General features: G+C 41.4%; 1 protein-coding gene across 2 annotated transcripts; it reads left to right on the top strand.

Moving 5' to 3' along the window:
• Positions 1-329: 329 nt before the first annotated feature.
• Positions 330-17,293, top strand: ppp3r1b (protein phosphatase 3 (formerly 2B), regulatory s1ubunit B, alpha isoform, b). 2 transcript variants are annotated; one of them, XM_046837452.1, is made up of 6 exons: positions 330-533; positions 5,840-5,879; positions 11,294-11,470; positions 12,265-12,324; positions 13,788-13,972; positions 14,329-17,293. In XM_046837452.1, the coding sequence occupies exons 1-6, from the start codon at positions 531-533 to the stop codon at positions 14,374-14,376; spliced, it is 513 nt and encodes a 170-aa protein (XP_046693408.1). In that variant the 5' UTR covers positions 330-530; the 3' UTR covers positions 14,377-17,293. The 2 variants fall into 2 exon arrangements, with proteins under 2 accessions (XP_046693408.1, XP_046693409.1); XM_046837453.1 differs by lacking the exons at positions 330-533; positions 5,840-5,879 and adding an exon at positions 10,692-10,791.

The following is a 17,293-nucleotide window of genomic DNA, read 5'->3' as shown; positions in this document are numbered from 1 at the left end:
ATGATTATACTATTTCATGATAGATAGATAGATAGATAGATAGATAGATAGATAGATAGATAGATAGATATTACTAGAAGATAGATAGATAGATAGATAGATAGATAGATAGATAGATAGATAGATAGATAGATAGATAGATAGATAGATAGATACTTCCACACTAAGCCCTACGTTAGTACTCTACTAGTTCGGTATCCATGGTAACCGGGGCTGCACCCTGTATTCAGACATGCGCACTCAGTAGTAGGGTAGTATGTGAGTAAGAGTGTGAGAATCCCCGGATGTAGAGTACCCCCACCCCCCTCCTCCTCCCCCTGAAGCCGCGCCTCCTGTTTCTGCGCTGCGGTTGTTGCTGCTGCCCGAATCTTCACTGCAGTCCGAGTCTGTCCACAACACCACCACTCCGGAGGGGGGCTAAGCGTTCTGTTCTCGATCCTGTAGGGGCAAAACATTGGGTAAAATAATAATAATAATAATAAATTATTATAACAAGAAAAAGAAAACCCGAAGACAAACCTCGCGACAAAATGGTAAGTGAGCGCGCGCTGCGAAAATGAATTCGTCCGTTGCTAACAGCTAGCATAACCCGAGCAGGCTAGCATGACCTGCTAGCGCTGTTATTACTGTTTAACACTCTTCTCTTATATCTGTTACTGAATCAAAAGTGTTTTATAATAAAATCATGTTCAGGTTTGCACGTAGGAGACGTGTTTCGCGTGTGTGTCCCCCCTCCCCTTATTAGCCGTGTCGTGATGTGGCCCACGTTAATGACGCTTAGCATGTTCACGGCGGACATATTCAACTCCTGACAGCAAACATCACGATATTTATGGTAAAAAACTCATCATTGATTGCCCCTGTCGGGTTTAATAAAGAGCACGGGAGCGTTCGGGTTAACGTGGCGTGTACAGGTTAGCGTAGATATGACGTGTAAACATATTCAGCCTCAAAACGTCCAGATATAAAATCTTGTCTTTATGTCAAACTAAGAAAATAAGTGATTTTAACCCCCCCCCCTTCGTGTTTACGTTTGCATGTTTGTTTTGTTTATTTGTTTGCTTGTTGTAAAGGCAAACTCCACCCTGAAACATGAAACTACGTGAAAAACGTGAAATATTTCTAGTGTAGCTTGAACAGGACAAAAAAAAACAAGACCCCAAAATTTATTTAGTATTAATTGTAGCAAGATTCTCCAACATTCAGATATTCACCTTCCCCAAAACTAATACCTGTCTGTTTATCTATCTATCTAGCTATCTATCTATCATACAGTATCATCATCTATCTATCTATCTATCTATCTATCTATCTATCTATACATCTATACATCTATCTATCATACAGTATCTATATATCTATATATCTATCTATCTATCTATCTATCTATCTATTTATCTTATCATACAGTATTATCCTCTGTCTCTATCTGGAAATCTATCTATCTATCTATCTATCTATCTATCTATCTATCTATCTATCTATCTATCGTATCATACAGTATCATCCTCTGTCTCTCTGTCTGTCTGTCTGTCTGTCTGTCTGTCTATCTATCATACAGAATAATTATCTATCTATCTATCTATCTATCTATCTATCTATCTATCTATCTATCTATCATACAGTATCATCCTCTATGTCTGTCTATCTATCTATCTATCTATCTATCTATCTATCTATCTATCTATTTGGAAATCTTTCTCTTGCTCTATGAATACAGCTATTGAAATGTTTTAATGAAGACGCTGAATGTTTCCATGGAGACGGATGTAGAGGGGTTGACAGAACGTAAATTGCGTCACTGTCGACGTATCAGAGATCTTTATTGTGGAATCAGCAGTTGTTGTTTTTTTTTAAGGTTTGATCAGTAACGGCGTTGAGCGGATTCAGAAGCAGATCCGGTACTCATGGGCGAGTCAGTAGACGCTGAGTGCGGTCAGGGCTGAGGGTCCGTGTGTGTTAACGTTAATGTAGGCCATCGCTGCTGCTGCTCCGCACGCTTCCTCTTCTCTCGCCGTAAACGAGGCTCCGTCTATTTATGGTGCTTTTCATTCTGCTGGTCCTCGGTGCACAGCCCACCATCTCCTTCCAAACTTTACAGATCAAAACGTTCTGGAAGACTCTTATCCCTGTGTGTGTGTGTGTGTGTGTGTGTGTGTGTGTGTGTGTGTGTGTGTGTGTGTGGAGAAATAGGCCAGCTGGGATTCTTTATCTCATTCAGGCTCTGTAGCCTATTTAACATCCCATTATTCTACAAATAGAGGCGTATTCTCTATGGAGGTCACAGATCCAGGTTAATCAGAGCACCTGTACAGATCTTCAGGAAACCAGACCGGTAGAACACGAATCGTATCCATAAGCGACGTGATGTTTAATCTCGATCGCTGCTCATTTGTATCGTACGATCGGCTGATTTTAGCACAGAGTTTTGCCCAACTCGCTCACTTATATCCACACGAGCTGACATTAACGACTCAATTTATTATAGATTTTTAAAGTCATCTGAAATATTATTCTTTCACAGATGCTCAATTCTTTCATTATGAGATTTAAAATACAAAGTCATTAAATACAGACATGAAAGAAATAGCACTTCTGTGTAGGGGTGTCCGATATTGACCAAAACAAATGATATCTCTAAATTATTATTTCTTTTATCGCTAGCGATGATTAGACCGTATTTTACGTAGTTTGTTTCCGTGCTGCTTCCTGAAAGTCTGCTGTGGAAGTCAGCTGAGCTAACATTGTTTATATTCTTCATATTCTGTGAATGGACTGAAAGAACGTACGGTGTTGTGATAAACTTAATAACGTCAAAACGCACCTCGTTAAAACATCAATTACGATATTATTGTAGACAATGTAGAATCATACACCGCTATGTCTGTAAGTTATTGAGATGTAAAGTGAATTATGTTCATGTGACCTATTAATGAGATGCATGGCCACGCCCCCTGACAACAAGCACGTGTAGTGTTGATCGTGAGATGTAGGTGGGAGCGTGCATTGAATTTCTATCGTATCGAATAAAAAAAAAAAATTTCTTCTGGGTATAGCCCGTGGGCTGTAGCTGTGCATAGCGTTGCTGTTGCTACGGTAACCACTTGATGGTAATGTTGTGCTGAGTGGTGAGGGGGTGAGGGTGCAGGTAGAGGGGGTGGGGGTTGTTCTGACCTTTTCACACAGCGAGAGCAGAGCAGCATCTTTAAAGCCTTTAAAGTGACATTTGAAATCTGTCACTTGCTTCATGTCTCGTCAGGGTGTGTGTGTGTTTGTGTGTGTGTGTGTGTGTGTGTGTGTGTGTGTGTGTGTGTGTGTGTGTGTATCTCCGTATTGGATGAAAGAATAGAAACCAGAGAGGACAGAGGAAACGTTAGACTTTAAAGTCCGCTGGTGTTTGGAAGTAGACGTGTCAGACGTGTTGGTTTCTCTTTGTGGAACGTAAAGTTGTGTCTTCCTTCTTTTGCCCCGTCTGTTCCCTCGCTCGAGACCTTTTACCCCCCCCAATGAGGTAATCCTAAACTCTCCTTCCAGTTAATTTGGTGTCAAAATAGCACTGGTTGCTTTGGCTGCACTAATGTTAGCATCAATGTTTATTTTCTGTCATTGTAGAACCATTAAACAAGCAAACATGTTTGTTTACACTGCTGTCCAGGCTCATCTCCACCCTCACGTGCTCGTCTCCACCCTCACGCGCTCATCTCCACCCTCACACGCTCGTCTCCACCTTCACACACTCCTCTCCACTTTCACACGCTCATCTCCATCTGCGTGCACTCATCTTCACCCTCACGCGCTCGTCTCCACCTTCTACCTTTACACACTCCTGCTCATGGATGCCAATTTCCACCCATACCTGCTTCTCCTCACCTGAACACGCTTCCCCACACACACACACTCACTCCTCTCAACACTCACCTCCACCCGCACACACTCACACTCACCTGCACACACTCACTAAAGTCCCATACTCCTTCTCCTCTTGTATTAAAAACGTTCGTGTTTTTCTTTTCTCTATAAACAGACATTTTTCTGATTGAAGTCAGACTCGACCTTGTTACAGTTTGCGACTCACAGAGGTGAAAGCGAGCGCCTTTTTAATTTCTGATAAGGAGTGTTTACGTTTTCTATTCGTTATGTAAAGACAGAAAAACACGTTAAGGACAATAATCAATGACGGGTGAAAAAAAAGATTTTAAATCTCTACAAAAATTCTGCATCAAGTTTTCCGATTCCATTTAGATCGTTTATAAAGAATAATTTTTTTTGTATATTCAATATTTACAAATTATAGTTAAACATTTATTTAAAATAAATCATGGTTTATAAATAATTTTTCAAAATAATAAAAAAAAAAATCTGGATGCAGCTATTTTTTATGTTATTTTATTTATGTATTTTTATATATTTGTCATTACAGAAATGTCCAATTAGTGTTTTTTTATTTTGTTTTTTTTAAATTGCACTTTTCTGTTTACTTCCTGTCCTCTTTTGTCTGTTTTCTGGTTTCTTTTCCTCTGCCTGCGGCCTGGTGGCTGCTGCAAAGTATATTTTTTTGTGAGCTGGCTGCTTGTTATGTAATGTTTTGAGAAGTGGCTGAGTGATAGTTTAACCGTCAGAGCTTTTCAGTATGAACTACTTTATAAAATATCGCCCGGAAATTCTCAAATGTTTCTAGAATTATTGCGATGTGGAACTTAATGACAGTTTGCGCCTGTGTCTGTTCTGACTGCTGCAGCTCTACACGCTCAGAGGAGAGCACTGAGTCAGTATAGTATAGTATACTAGTATAGTGTTTACTTTCCAGTGGCCCAAGATGTTATAATAGATAGAAAAGGATGGAAGTCTTAAGTCAGTATCTAACTCTGTAATTGTCCTAATGTTTGGAAAGAGGTGAGATGGAGAGAGGGATTTAAAGAGAGGAATGAAGAGAGAGAGAGAGAGAGAGAGAGTGGGAGTGGAGGCTGTGCTGTCTTTATTATAAACGACTCCAGCGTGCAGAGCGACGGAATAATCAGTCTTCTCAAAATCCACAAACACCTCCATCTCTGTCTCTCTCTTTTTCTCTCTGCCTTTCTTTCCTTTTTGTTCTATCTCTCACAACACTGTCTCTCATCACTCTATACCTCTGCACCTTCTCTCTCTGTCACGCTCTCTTTCTACCTCTCCTTTTTCCCCTCTTACCTTTTTCTTCTTCTCCCTGCTCTCTCCTTCCCTCTTTTTTTCTCTTTCTCTCTCTTTTCTTTACCATCTGTCTCCTCATTTCTGCAGCCTAATTTTCTCACTCTGGTGAAACGCTGTGCTTTTTCTCACGCATAATAAAACGTGCATACCCATGACAAACGCGCACGCACGTCGGATTTGCGATGTGCAATCACATTTTATTGAACCCTCTGCCTCCCATAATTCTGTTGTCTGTAATTTGACCATCCGACACCGATATCGTAATGCGATTTTAAGAATATCACTGCAGTCATCGGGTCGACCCTGTTAGCACACTCTTACTCGAGGTAACAACAGAACAGCAGGTGCTCAGAGTCACAGAACCCTATGACATCACTTCCTGTCCTACCTCTAACCTCCAGTATTGGGAAAATTATCAAATAAAAATAAAGGGAGAAATAAATTCTGTTTATTCAGTAAGATGAACCGAGGTAGCCACGCCTGAAGAGTTTCCTGCCTCGTCCCAATGTCCTCTAGGGAGGTGTCCCATTTTGCTTTTAGTGGTCTTGAATGAGGGCACTCACCAGAAAGGCTTTTCTTGGAGAAGTGTGCAAGCTGGTGTTCAGAAATCATCTCAGAATGCACTTTTTAAAAAATGTATTTGTTCTCTTTTCAGGGAAATGAAGCAAGTTACCCCTTGGAGATGTGCTCGCACTGTGAGTATAAAAAAAACCAACCCCCTTTTTTTTAACGTGATCTTAAGTAAGGTTGCAAATTTCCAGGCATTATCAAGGTTCTCCATGGGAATAAAAATTGGGAATTTACAAAATTGCAAGTGAGCCTATAACAGGGAACTTAAATGTAGTTGACCAAAAGAAGGTCCTGCAGGGTAATTTTGGTTTAAAACAACCAGATTTAATGCAACTTTAGTTGAATTTCTACCTGCACATTCATCAATCACATGCACACGGCACATTTACTGCAGGTCTACTGAGGCCTCAATCACAAACAAACTGCACGAGATGTTATTGCACAACATTTTTTTTAATTTCCACAAATGTCTAGTTAATTCCTATCAATTTGTATAAATTTACGGTACCTTTGCAATTTGGAATATTTCCCACATTCCCCCAGATGACAGGGCAAGTCCCTGTGAATCATCCGTTACTATGGAAACGATCGTGTGTTAGATCGGCTGAGTATCCAAACCGTACTGACCCGATCAGCTTCGAGAATTCAATAAAGCCACGCAGGCTACATTTCCTCTCGTCCTGCATTTTTTTTTTTTTTTCCGTTTATAATTGGAAAGAGCGAAGGCACAGAGGTAATGAGTTAGCTAACGATTACAGCTGTTGCCATAGAAACAGGCCCGGGCACGAGCTCTCGGATAGGTGTCAATTTTACGACGGGTTTTTAGCGAAAGTGGAGTTTACGATCAGACTGCGCAGGGGTCTTAAATCTAACCGAGTGACTCGGTTTACATCTGTGCAGGAACAGGTCAACGATCTCGGGTCTAACGGAGCTCACATAGCGATATTGCAGATGTAGTTTTATGTTTGTGTGTGTGTGTGTGTGTGTGTGTGTGTGTGTGTGTGTGTGTGTGTGTGTGTGTGTGTGTGAGAGAGAGAGAGAGAGAGAGCTGATCCTAGACCAGTATGATGAGCTGAGTGACGGAGGCGTGCTGCTGTAAATGCCTCCTGACTGCTAAAGGTCAGACATGAGGGGCAGCCTTGCTTATTTTTAGTGTGTGTACATATGTGTGTGTTTGTAAGAGAGTGAGCGAAAGAAAGAGAGAGAGAGAGAGACATTCAAATGTGTGTTTTATTGGTTTGCTGTTTTGTTGGTCTCTGAAGCAGTAATAAAGTGTGTGTGTGTCTGTGTGTGTGTGTGTGCGAGCATGCTTGAATGTTTGTTGGAGAATGCAGTACACAGGTTAGCACAGGGTCTGGTAAGGCTTGGCTGTGTGTGTGTGTGGGTGTGGGTGTGGGTGTGAGTGCGCGCACGTGTGTGTGTCTGTTCACATCCATATGTATTCCCTTCCCAGACGTGAGGAACTACACTACCCATGATCCGTGTTTTGTTCTTAAAACATCTCCATGGCAACTGGATCAAACAGCGCTGATCTGTCTCGCTCTTTCTCAATCACGCGTTCTTTCTTTCTTTCTCTCTCTATTTCCCCCTCTCACTATTTCTGTCTGACACACTCTTTCTTTCTCTCTCTATTTCCCCCCTACTTGTTTCTGTCTGTCTGTCTCTCTCTCTTTATTTGTCTCTGTTTCCCTCTCACTATCAAGTTTTAAGTTTCAAATGTTGCTTTACTCTGTCTCTTTCTCTCCTTCTTTCTTTCGTCTCTCTATTTCCCTTTCTGATTGTTTCTCTCTCACTCTCTCTTTGTCTCTCTAGTTCTCTCATTATTTCTGTCTCTCTCTCTTTTTTTTTTCCTCTGTCTCTCTCGCTCTCTTTCCCTTACTGTGTTTCTGTCTGTCCGGTCTCTATCTCTCTGTCTGGTCTCCTCCTGTTCTTGTTGTCTCTCGTGTTCTCCAGAGCAGGTCAGAGTAATTAACAGCACATCACGTTAACAGAGTGATTACAAGCCGGCCGGCGTAAAATTGAGCCAACTGTTGTTCAACCGGGCGCTTAGCAACTTTAACGGCATCCCATAATCCTCCCGCAATTAGCAGCTTCGGCCTCAGAGCTGTTACATCGTTCCCGTGACGGAGCGTCAGCTGTCTGTCCGGGAGTCGCCAGCGTTTCCACTGCACAGAACTCTGTGTAAGAGAGAGGGGGGGGAAGAAAGAGGAGAGGAGAGGAGAGGATGAGCGAGTAAAGAGCTGTTATGAAAGCTGCATGACATATGTCTCTGTTAGATGTGTAGGGTTCGGCAAGCAACACACACACACACACTAAAGTCATGCATGAGGATACGCACGCGCACGCGCACACACACACACACACACAAACACACAAAATAAAGTCATGCATGAGGATACGCGCGTGCGCGCGCACACAATAAAGTCATGCATGAGGATACACACACACACACACACACACACACAGTCAATTCGGTCTTTATTTGACATAAGTTTCCTTGTTGCTAGGGGCAACAATGAGGCGTTTCCTCAAGACCCAGAGATATTTATAAGGGGAAAGTTTTTGAAAATGTAATATATAAAATTAATGTTGATGTAAAACAGATCTTCATGGATCTGGGGCATTGTCATGCTGGAACAGGTTTGGGTCTCCTAGTTTAAGTGACCCATTTTGAGCCTCTAACTGTAAGAACCACCTATGCTGGAAAAATCAGGTGTACCAATACTTTTGTCTGTATCTTGGGTGGATATGTGTCTACTAGCCTTACTGGAATTTGTAACACTAAATAAATGTCCCTGAGACTGAAATCAGCATGGCAAAGGTGTGTGTGTGTGTGTGTGTGTGTGTGTGTGTGTGTGTGTGTGTGTGTGTGTGTGTGTGTGTGTGTGTGTCCTGTTTAGATTCAGCATGGTGTCGTATAGTGGGTGAAGTTTCCCTGATATCTGTAGGCGTTGGTGGTATTGGGGTCAGTCCCCAGTTTATAAATAGTTAATGAAGTTGGGTGGTTACATCACTGTGCTGTGAGCTGCTCATAGAGCACTGGAACAGGACAAAGCAGGAATGTTCTCTCAGATCTTAAGGAACTGTCTGGATATTTATGTATTGTTGAAACACAGACCTGTATTTTGTAGCGCTACATTAACACCTAAGACGACGGACCTCATACACACACACATGCACACACTCAAACAAACCTGCTCACCCACACACTCGTATGAAGATCTTTTATTGTGCATATCGCTTTTTTCACTTAGACACAAACGTACACAAGACCTGTCGGGATACTCTTGCAGTGTGTGTGTATATATATATATATATATATATATATATATATATATATATATATATATATATATATATATATATATATATATTTTTTTTTTTTTTTTTCTTCTTTGTTGTCATAAACACACACACACACACACACACACACACACACACACACACACACACACACACAAACACGCACACAGAAAGCTGGTGGTGTTTGAGAATGACTGTTGCTATCGGTGCCTCTTTATTATTAAACAGGGCGATTAAAGATGTACATTGGACATTTGATTAATTATGCATCTAATGAAATTTCCTTCTGTATGTTTGACTCCTGGAGTTAAAAAAAAACACTGGGTCCATGATCGCATTCTTTCCCGGGTTATAAGCAGGAATTAGAAACCGATAGCCGACGTGTATTAAAGGTAATAGAGATACACAACCCTGTTATAACCGTTGAAACAACGTCATTGCTTTCAAACAACACCACAGCACCGTTACTGGGCATAGGCAAACTAGGTGCCATTGAGCGCCCCCTGCAGCGCAACCACCCTCGCCCATTTCATTTATTTAGTTTAATATACAGGATATGTTTACCGTATTTTTCGGACTATAAGCCGCTACTTTTTTCCTACGCTTTAAACCCCGCGGCTTAAACAATGACGAACTCCCGAGAGAAATAGTTGTGAAAGGAAGGAGGAAGACAGTGAACAATGACTTTCTTGGTCGGCTACTGTTTAGATACAAGCCGTTGCAGCGTGTTGAGTCTGGGTGAAGGGAGAGCTCACTAACTCCAGTTACAACAGAAATCATATAAGCACAGACAGGTTTCCAAAACTCGTGCTTTTTTATTTTTCTTGGCAACAGCGTTACGGGTTAGTCAAAGAAACTTAGAAATCAGCATCAGAAAATAATGAGCACATAATCCTTGTCTTGAACACACGCAGTAATACCGGAAAAATGCGGTGCCAGGCTATTCCCAAAATACCGCTATGCTCCTAAAGGAAGCGCAACATATTTCACCCGTTACTCTGTGTGTAATGTGTCTTTCGTTAAAGCCTGTGTAAAGTTTATTAGTGTAGACAGGTTATAGACAGGTGCGGCTTATTTATGTTCAAAATAAAAATATTTGTCAAATTTAGTGGGTGTGGCTTGTATATGGGTGCGCTTTATAGTCCGGAAATTACGGTAAATACTTCAATTCATGCAGATTTGCAATGATTATTTAGTGCGTTCAACCTAAAACCTTTTTTACGGAAGGTTGTGAAAGATTTGTATGGTGTGGGGAATTGTGGTGGGAGGGCGGAGACATTGGGGGCGGAGCAATTGCGATGCCTGTGTTATTTTAAATTCATTTATTTATATAAATTTTTTTTAAACGAATTTAGTGAATTGTTTTTGCTGGTCAAACCCACCAAGCCTTAGGTAATGACTCACACCTTCTTTTTATGTTCAGGTCAAACACACAAAAAACCTCGACTATTGATCTCTTGAGGCCTGGTTTTATTTACAAGTTTACTATTAAACAAAACACAGCAGACGAAGGTTCATCTCTGCTCTCGTTGGTTATGTTGTCGAGAAATGTCCCCAATAGTACAGTCCCGTAACGAGTGGACTGACTACTAAAGGTGTGCGTGTGTCCGTCCATCTCGCATGTGTGGGAGCTTAACAAGCCTGTTGTGGGGGCGGGGACTCGGTTTCAGCTTTAGGCTAGTAATGTGCTCAGTTCCTACAAAGATATGGCTGCTGCTACCAGGCAGGAAGCAGGTAAGATCACAATAAGCTTAAGAGAGGCTTCAAGTTAGTGTGCGTGATTGTATCGTTCTTTAGGTTCTTGTGCGTACGTTTTGGTGAATCAGCTACTGTAGTTTTTTTTTATTCTCACTTTTTCTGCCTCTTCGTTTTCAGTTCAGGAGCTGATTTTTGTGAAGTGTGTGTGTGTGATGAATAAGCGACCTGAGTGTGAGTGATACTGTACAATCTGCGAAACTGCACTGATGAAACCGGAACGTATCCGGCTGTAATAACAGTGGCCTAGGTGTAGGTGTATGTATACCAGTAGGTGTTACCGTGTGGATGCGTTTAATCATACGTATATAATGGAGCAACATTGCACTCGAAAGGTTACAGACTCCTGATATTTCCCATGCAGCATTATAAAGGTGTTTGAGTATAAATCAGGATTCATCTGTAATATTCGTGCAATCCGATGTTTTGTTTTGTCGCGCCCTCGCCGAACTCTTTGCGTCTCTCTCTCTCTCTATTTCAGTCGACGCTGATGAGATTAAGAGACTAGGCAAGAGGTTTAAGAAACTCGACCTGGATAACTCGGGATCTCTGAGTGTGGAAGAGTTCATGTCCTTGCCCGAGCTCCAGCAGAACCCTCTGGTTCAACGAGTCATCGACATATTCGACACGGACGGCAACGGCGAGGTCGACTTCAAAGGTGAGATTTTTGGTCAATTTTTAGGTCTTAACACGAGATCATCTTTATGCGATAAACTGATGTTTTTAGGGGCGGCAGACTACATTAGTTGTAGTAACTTCATGTAGCTGTCTGTTTTTGCATAGGATGTAATACACTATTCAAGACACATGGTGGCAGCACTTACATGACTGGGATTTTATTACTTTTTGTACAAATTTCACAAAATATAACCTTATATTCAACCTATACACATACCTTATAATGCAAGTCTATATGGACAAAAGTTTGTGGACACCTGAGCATAAGATTGATATGTGCTTCTTTTTCTAAACTCCACTCTTCTGGAACGATGTTCCACTAAATTTTGTGGAGATTTGTGAGATTCATTCAGCCACATGGGTGTTAGTAAAGTCAGGTACAGATGTAGGTGAGGTGAGGAGACCTGGGGTGCAGTCACGGTTTACATTCATTGTTTAATAGGATTTGGAGATCTTCCAGTCCAACCCATGTAAAGCACATCTTCATGGCTTTGTGCATGGCTTCATGGCTTTGTGATGCTGGAGAAGGTTTGGGTCTTCTAGTTTAATTGAATGAAAAATTTAACACTATCGCATCCAAAGACGTCTTATACAATTGTGTGCCTCCAACGTTGTGTTAACAGTTTGGAGAAGAACCATGAGTCAGGTGTTCCAATACTTTTGTCCGTAAAGTGTAAGAACGTGGAAATAATTCAATTATTCAGTGATTTTTTTTTTTTTTAAAGAAGTCAATTACCAGAAACTTTCTTCCTTCCTCTCTGTGTTTCTCTTCAGAGTTCATCGAGGGCGTGTCTCAGTTCAGCGTCAAAGGTGACAAGGAGCAGAAACTGCGCTGTGAGTGAAACACTTCTAATGCTTATAGTCCAAAATTCTGTCTCATGTGTTTCTATTTTACAGATTTTAGAGATGTTGTACATTTAAAATACACTAGAGGACTAGAGATATTTCTCCTTCAACTCAACACACCACATCATTCTGGAAATCACTTTGTACACAGCAGCACTGTGATGTTGGAACAGGGTTGGAACATTTTCTATGAGACCCAAACCTGTTCCAGCATGACAATGTGCTCAAAGCTCCATGATGATATGCCTTACATACATTATATCCCATCCAAATCATTGGATTCAGGTGTTCCAATCACTTCCATGGTTACAGGTGTATAAAATCATCACCTGGGCATGCAGACCGCTTTTACAAACATTAGTGAAAGAAAGAGTTGCTCTCAGGAGCTCAGTGAATTCCAGCGTGGTACCGTTACAGGATGCCTGCTGTGCAATCAGTCCAGTCGTGAAACTACTAAATATTCCACAGTCGACTGTTAGTGGTGTTAAAAAAAAAAGTGGAATCGATTAGGAACGACAGCAACTCAGCCACGAAGTGTTCGACCACGTAAAATCACAGATCGGGCCAGCGGATGCTGAGACACGTAGTGCACAGGGGTCACCAACTTTCAATCAATTTATGTGGCCTTCAGATTAGCTTCATGGAACGGGTTTCCATGGTCGAGCAACTGCATCCAAGCCGTACATCACCAAGTGCAATGCAAAGCATCGGATGCAGTGGTGTAAAACACGCCCCCACTGGACTCTAGAGCAGTGGAGACGTGTCCTCGGGAGGGACGCTTCACTGTCTGGACCGGTTCTTCTCTGACTGCATTGTGCCAAGTGTAAAGTTTGGTTAAGGGGATTATGATGTGGGGTTGTTTTTCAGGAGTTGGGTTTTATGCTCCTTAGTTCCAGTAAAAGAACTCTTAATACTTCAGCATAAGACACAATTTTTATGCTCTTTGTGGGAACAGTTTGGGGACGACCCGTTCCTGTTCCAACACGACTGCTCACCAGTGCCAGACCTGGATGAGTAAGTTTGGTGTGGAAGAACTTGACTGGCCTGCAGTCCTGACCTCAACCTGATAGAACACCTTTGGGATGAATTAGAGCGGAGACTGCGATCCAGGTCTTCTCGTCCAAACTCAGTGTCTGACCTCACAAATGAGCTTCTGGAGGAACGGTCAAAAATTCCCATGAACACACTAGTAAACCTTGTGGAAAGACTTCCCAGAAGAATTGATGCTGTTATAGCTGCAAAGAGCCAACATCATAATTAAACCCTGTGGATTGAGAATTGGATGTTACTCAAGTTCATTTGCATGTGAAGGCAGACGAGCGATAACCTCCTCACATCACCTACATCAGTACCTGACTTTACTAATAACCTTGTCTCTAAACGATCACAGTATCGATTCCTACAAATGTATTCTTTTTTTTTTTTTTTTTTTTTGCTTCCTTCACGTGCAGTTGCGTTCCGGATCTATGACATGGACAAGGACGGTTACATATCCAATGGCGAGCTTTTCCAGGTGCTCAAGATGATGGTGGGAAACAACCTGAAAGACACGCAGCTGCAGCAGATCGTCGACAAGACCATCATCAACGCCGACAAGGACGGAGACGGCAGGATATCCTTCGAGGAGTTCTGCGCGGTGAGTAAAGCGGTTCGGGATTTGAATCACTTTCACATGTAACTATTAAAGGCGCCACGTAAAATAAAGATTATTATAATAATAAATACGCTAGAAGATCAGCTGATAAAGTCCTCCTTCCCTTACACTTCTTCATCCAGATCAGGGTCTGTATTTAATATATACACGTATTGAGCGATAAGCAAATTTTCAAAGCTTTGTTTAAACGTATTTATGATCACGTTCATCACATCAGCCTTATATATATATATATATATATATATATATATATATATATATATATATATATCAGCCTTTTCTGACCACGAGCTTCAGGATCTTGCTCCTAACCCTGACAATCCTCCTGTGTCTTCCAGGTGGTCGGCGGTTTAGACATTCACAAAAAGATGGTGGTGGACGTGTGAACGGACAGAAGACTCCCCTTTTACCAAACGCCTCTCTTTCTTTCTCTCTTTCTTTTCAATCACTCCATCTCTTTCTAAATCCCCCCCCCCCCCGTTCTCCTCCATACCTGAGAATCAGCTTGCAGTGTCCAGCTATAAGCGCTCCCCTTATCTCCTTTGTTCCTCTTTCAGTTCCTCACTATTTACGCAGAAGTATTTTTGCTTTGTGACCACCTCCCACCCGCACCTCCCCCCATGTCTCAAGACGCCATTCATCAAGTGTTCTCGAGCACGACGATGATCTGTGACGTGACGTGACGTGCCGTGTACAGCAGGAGAAACGGCTTTCAGGCACTGTTTTTTCAGTTTGGTGGAGAAAGGGGTGTGTGTGTGTGTGTGTGTGTGTGTGTGTATGTGTGTATTGTTTTTCTTGTTCATAATTAAAGGGGGGATTATTTTTATTTATATATATATATATATATATATATATATATATATATATATATATATATAAAATATATAAAATATATATTTATTTTGGTCTTTTTTTATGAGGATGTAGGTGCACAAGGAGTTCGTCTAGTCGTTTCGATACGCAACACGACGTACTTTTGATCACAGCGCGCAGATAAGAGCATGAAGTGCCAATCAAAACCGTGTGTGTGTGTGTGTGTGTGTGTGTGTGTGTGTGTGTGTGTGTGTGTGATTTATTGTTAAAGGAGCTATAAAATAAATATGGATAATAAGTATGGAAATCCTTCTCTGGTGATTGGTTCTGTACGGACAAACTGCTTTCAAAACGATCCTTTTCACTTTTTCATTTTTTTGTTTGTTTCCTGCTTTAGAAAAGGTGGAACATTAGGAATGTTTTGTAATAAGATGCGAGCGTGCGTGCGTGCGTGCGTGTGTGTGTGTGTGTGTGTGTGTTTGTGTGTGTGTGTGAGGGGCGAACGAGACGTTTATATTGCTACGCTGTTCAGATGCAGTCCGAGCTTTTTTTCCCTCCGTAGGTTAAAATAAATGCGACCTATTGAGCACAGACTTGCAGTTTACTTCTACGAGATATAAATATATTTAGACAGATATATATCCTTTTCTCTTTTTTTTTTTTTTAAACAGAAAAGGTTTCCAGCCGTCAGATCACGAGGCACACGGACACACAGGATGAACACGGTGCCATCTGCGTCCCCAATATTAGTATATTTAGCGTTTGGTAATGAACAGGACGGAAGATTCACGTGGAGATTTTGGGTCTCACGAAACGACGTGCTTTTAACGTTTCCGCCGCTGTGAAGTCGCGACCGGGTTTTTGTTTCTATATCAGAACGGATGGACTGTTAGCGTTTCGTCCCCCCACGTGAAACCTCAGGGCTGACGTTCGCTTTTAAAAGGAGAAGAACCCCCGGCTATGTTTCGATCTACACACTTGCATACTGGATAGGTGAAGGATGGGTGTTGTGATGTCTTTACCAGGGTCTTTGATCTCTCAAATCACAGACAGAACAGTCGATTATACCTGAGAAGTACCAATCGAAAATCAAGTGTGTATTAGACACATGCATTGATCAGCTTTTGTGTAGGAAACGGTAGAAACTATTCAGGTCTGAGTTCAGGGATGAGAAAGAGAGCAGATAGCACGTTCCTCAGAAAACGTGTGGTTACACTGAAGTCGTGACATCGGTGTCACTAACCAGAACCTTGGAGTTCGCTATAGCTCGACAGATCAATACTGTACCTGCATCTGTTCCCATGGCATTAGAGGGCGTGGCTTCAGTCACCACACAAGTGTCATTAAGTCTTGGTAGCCTGAGAACCTGGACGACGTCACGTGCAGCAGGCGTATGTTTCTCCAGTTATGAAATTCAAAAAGTGCTTGTTTTTTACCGCTTTCGTCGACCTCATTAATAACTCCTATAGACAACAGCGTCTGATGCTGGAAACTATTTAGACGTGACCATTTTGAGTTATTCGAGTTGAGTTGATTTGAGTTACGAGGTTTCTGCAGAGCACTAGCAGTCGGCTTTTACATTAGCGCTATTTTTTTATTTATTATTTTTATTTTTTTACAGTGATGACAGCTTGAGTCACCTTCTGAATGACCACCAGGATGCGCTCTCGCTCTCCTTCGCACTCTGTCACGACTACTGTAATTTTTTTTTTTTTCTTTTCTAAACTACACTCTGCACGACTTGCGTTTTCCCCAACAATATATAAAAGCCTTTAACGGCCTGGTGATGTGCTTTGCATGAAACGGGCGGGTGTCTTTCTTTTCTCTGTGCATGTGGGTCCGACTTTTGGGGGCAAAAAAAAACAAAAAAAAACCAATCCTCTTGTTTACATAATGTACGAATTGATCTATGAATGACACTTGCATATAAATACATGGATGTTGCCAAACTTTTTTTGGTAAATGTTTTAAATATGGAGTGAAAAAAAAAAACAACAATAAAAACTCGATTACATCTCGTACCCATACTTCTTATAACGACGAGATGAATCCAATAACATGAAACAAACTCATTACACAAAGCTTCACTCGGGACCCAGTGGAAACGGGCTCGTTTTTAGGATTTTATTTAATTTTTTAATCCCCAGTTCCTGATGTTTTGTACAGACTTTTGTTATCGACGTGTTAAAGTTAGTGCTTTTTTTTTTTTTGCTTTCGATTCAGTGCTTTCTATAACTTTGTTGGTCAGTTTGTTACCTCGTGATGGTGGTGGGGGTTTTTGGGGGGGTGTTGGGGGAGGAGTTGTGGTAGAGGGGTTTCTAATATTTCAGTTTTAGGATTTAATTTTATTTTTTGTTGAAATTATTATTTTGTTTGTTTGTTTGTTTGGGCCTCTTCATCTCTGCATGCTGCGTCATATGCTGTGGGAACCATTAAAATGCCACTCGTGACAATAAATAAAACATTTGAAGCTCGTAAGGAAAAAAAAAA

The sequence above is a fragment of the Silurus meridionalis genome, chromosome 24 (assembly GCF_014805685.1).
Source record: "Silurus meridionalis isolate SWU-2019-XX chromosome 24, ASM1480568v1, whole genome shotgun sequence".
NCBI lineage: Eukaryota > Metazoa > Chordata > Actinopteri > Siluriformes > Siluridae > Silurus > Silurus meridionalis.
The sequence above is the reverse complement of the archived record's forward strand: the minus strand, read 5'-3'. Positions and strand labels throughout refer to the sequence as shown.

Excerpts from the sequence above, each read along its gene's own strand:
- ppp3r1b (XM_046837452.1), top strand. Across the intron at positions 5,880-11,293 it reads CTTGGAGATGTGCTCGCACT|TCGACGCTGATGAGATTAAG; the intron begins GTGAGTATAAAA and ends TCTCTATTTCAG. Across the intron at positions 11,471-12,264 it reads CGGCGAGGTCGACTTCAAAG|AGTTCATCGAGGGCGTGTCT; the intron begins GTGAGATTTTTG and ends GTTTCTCTTCAG.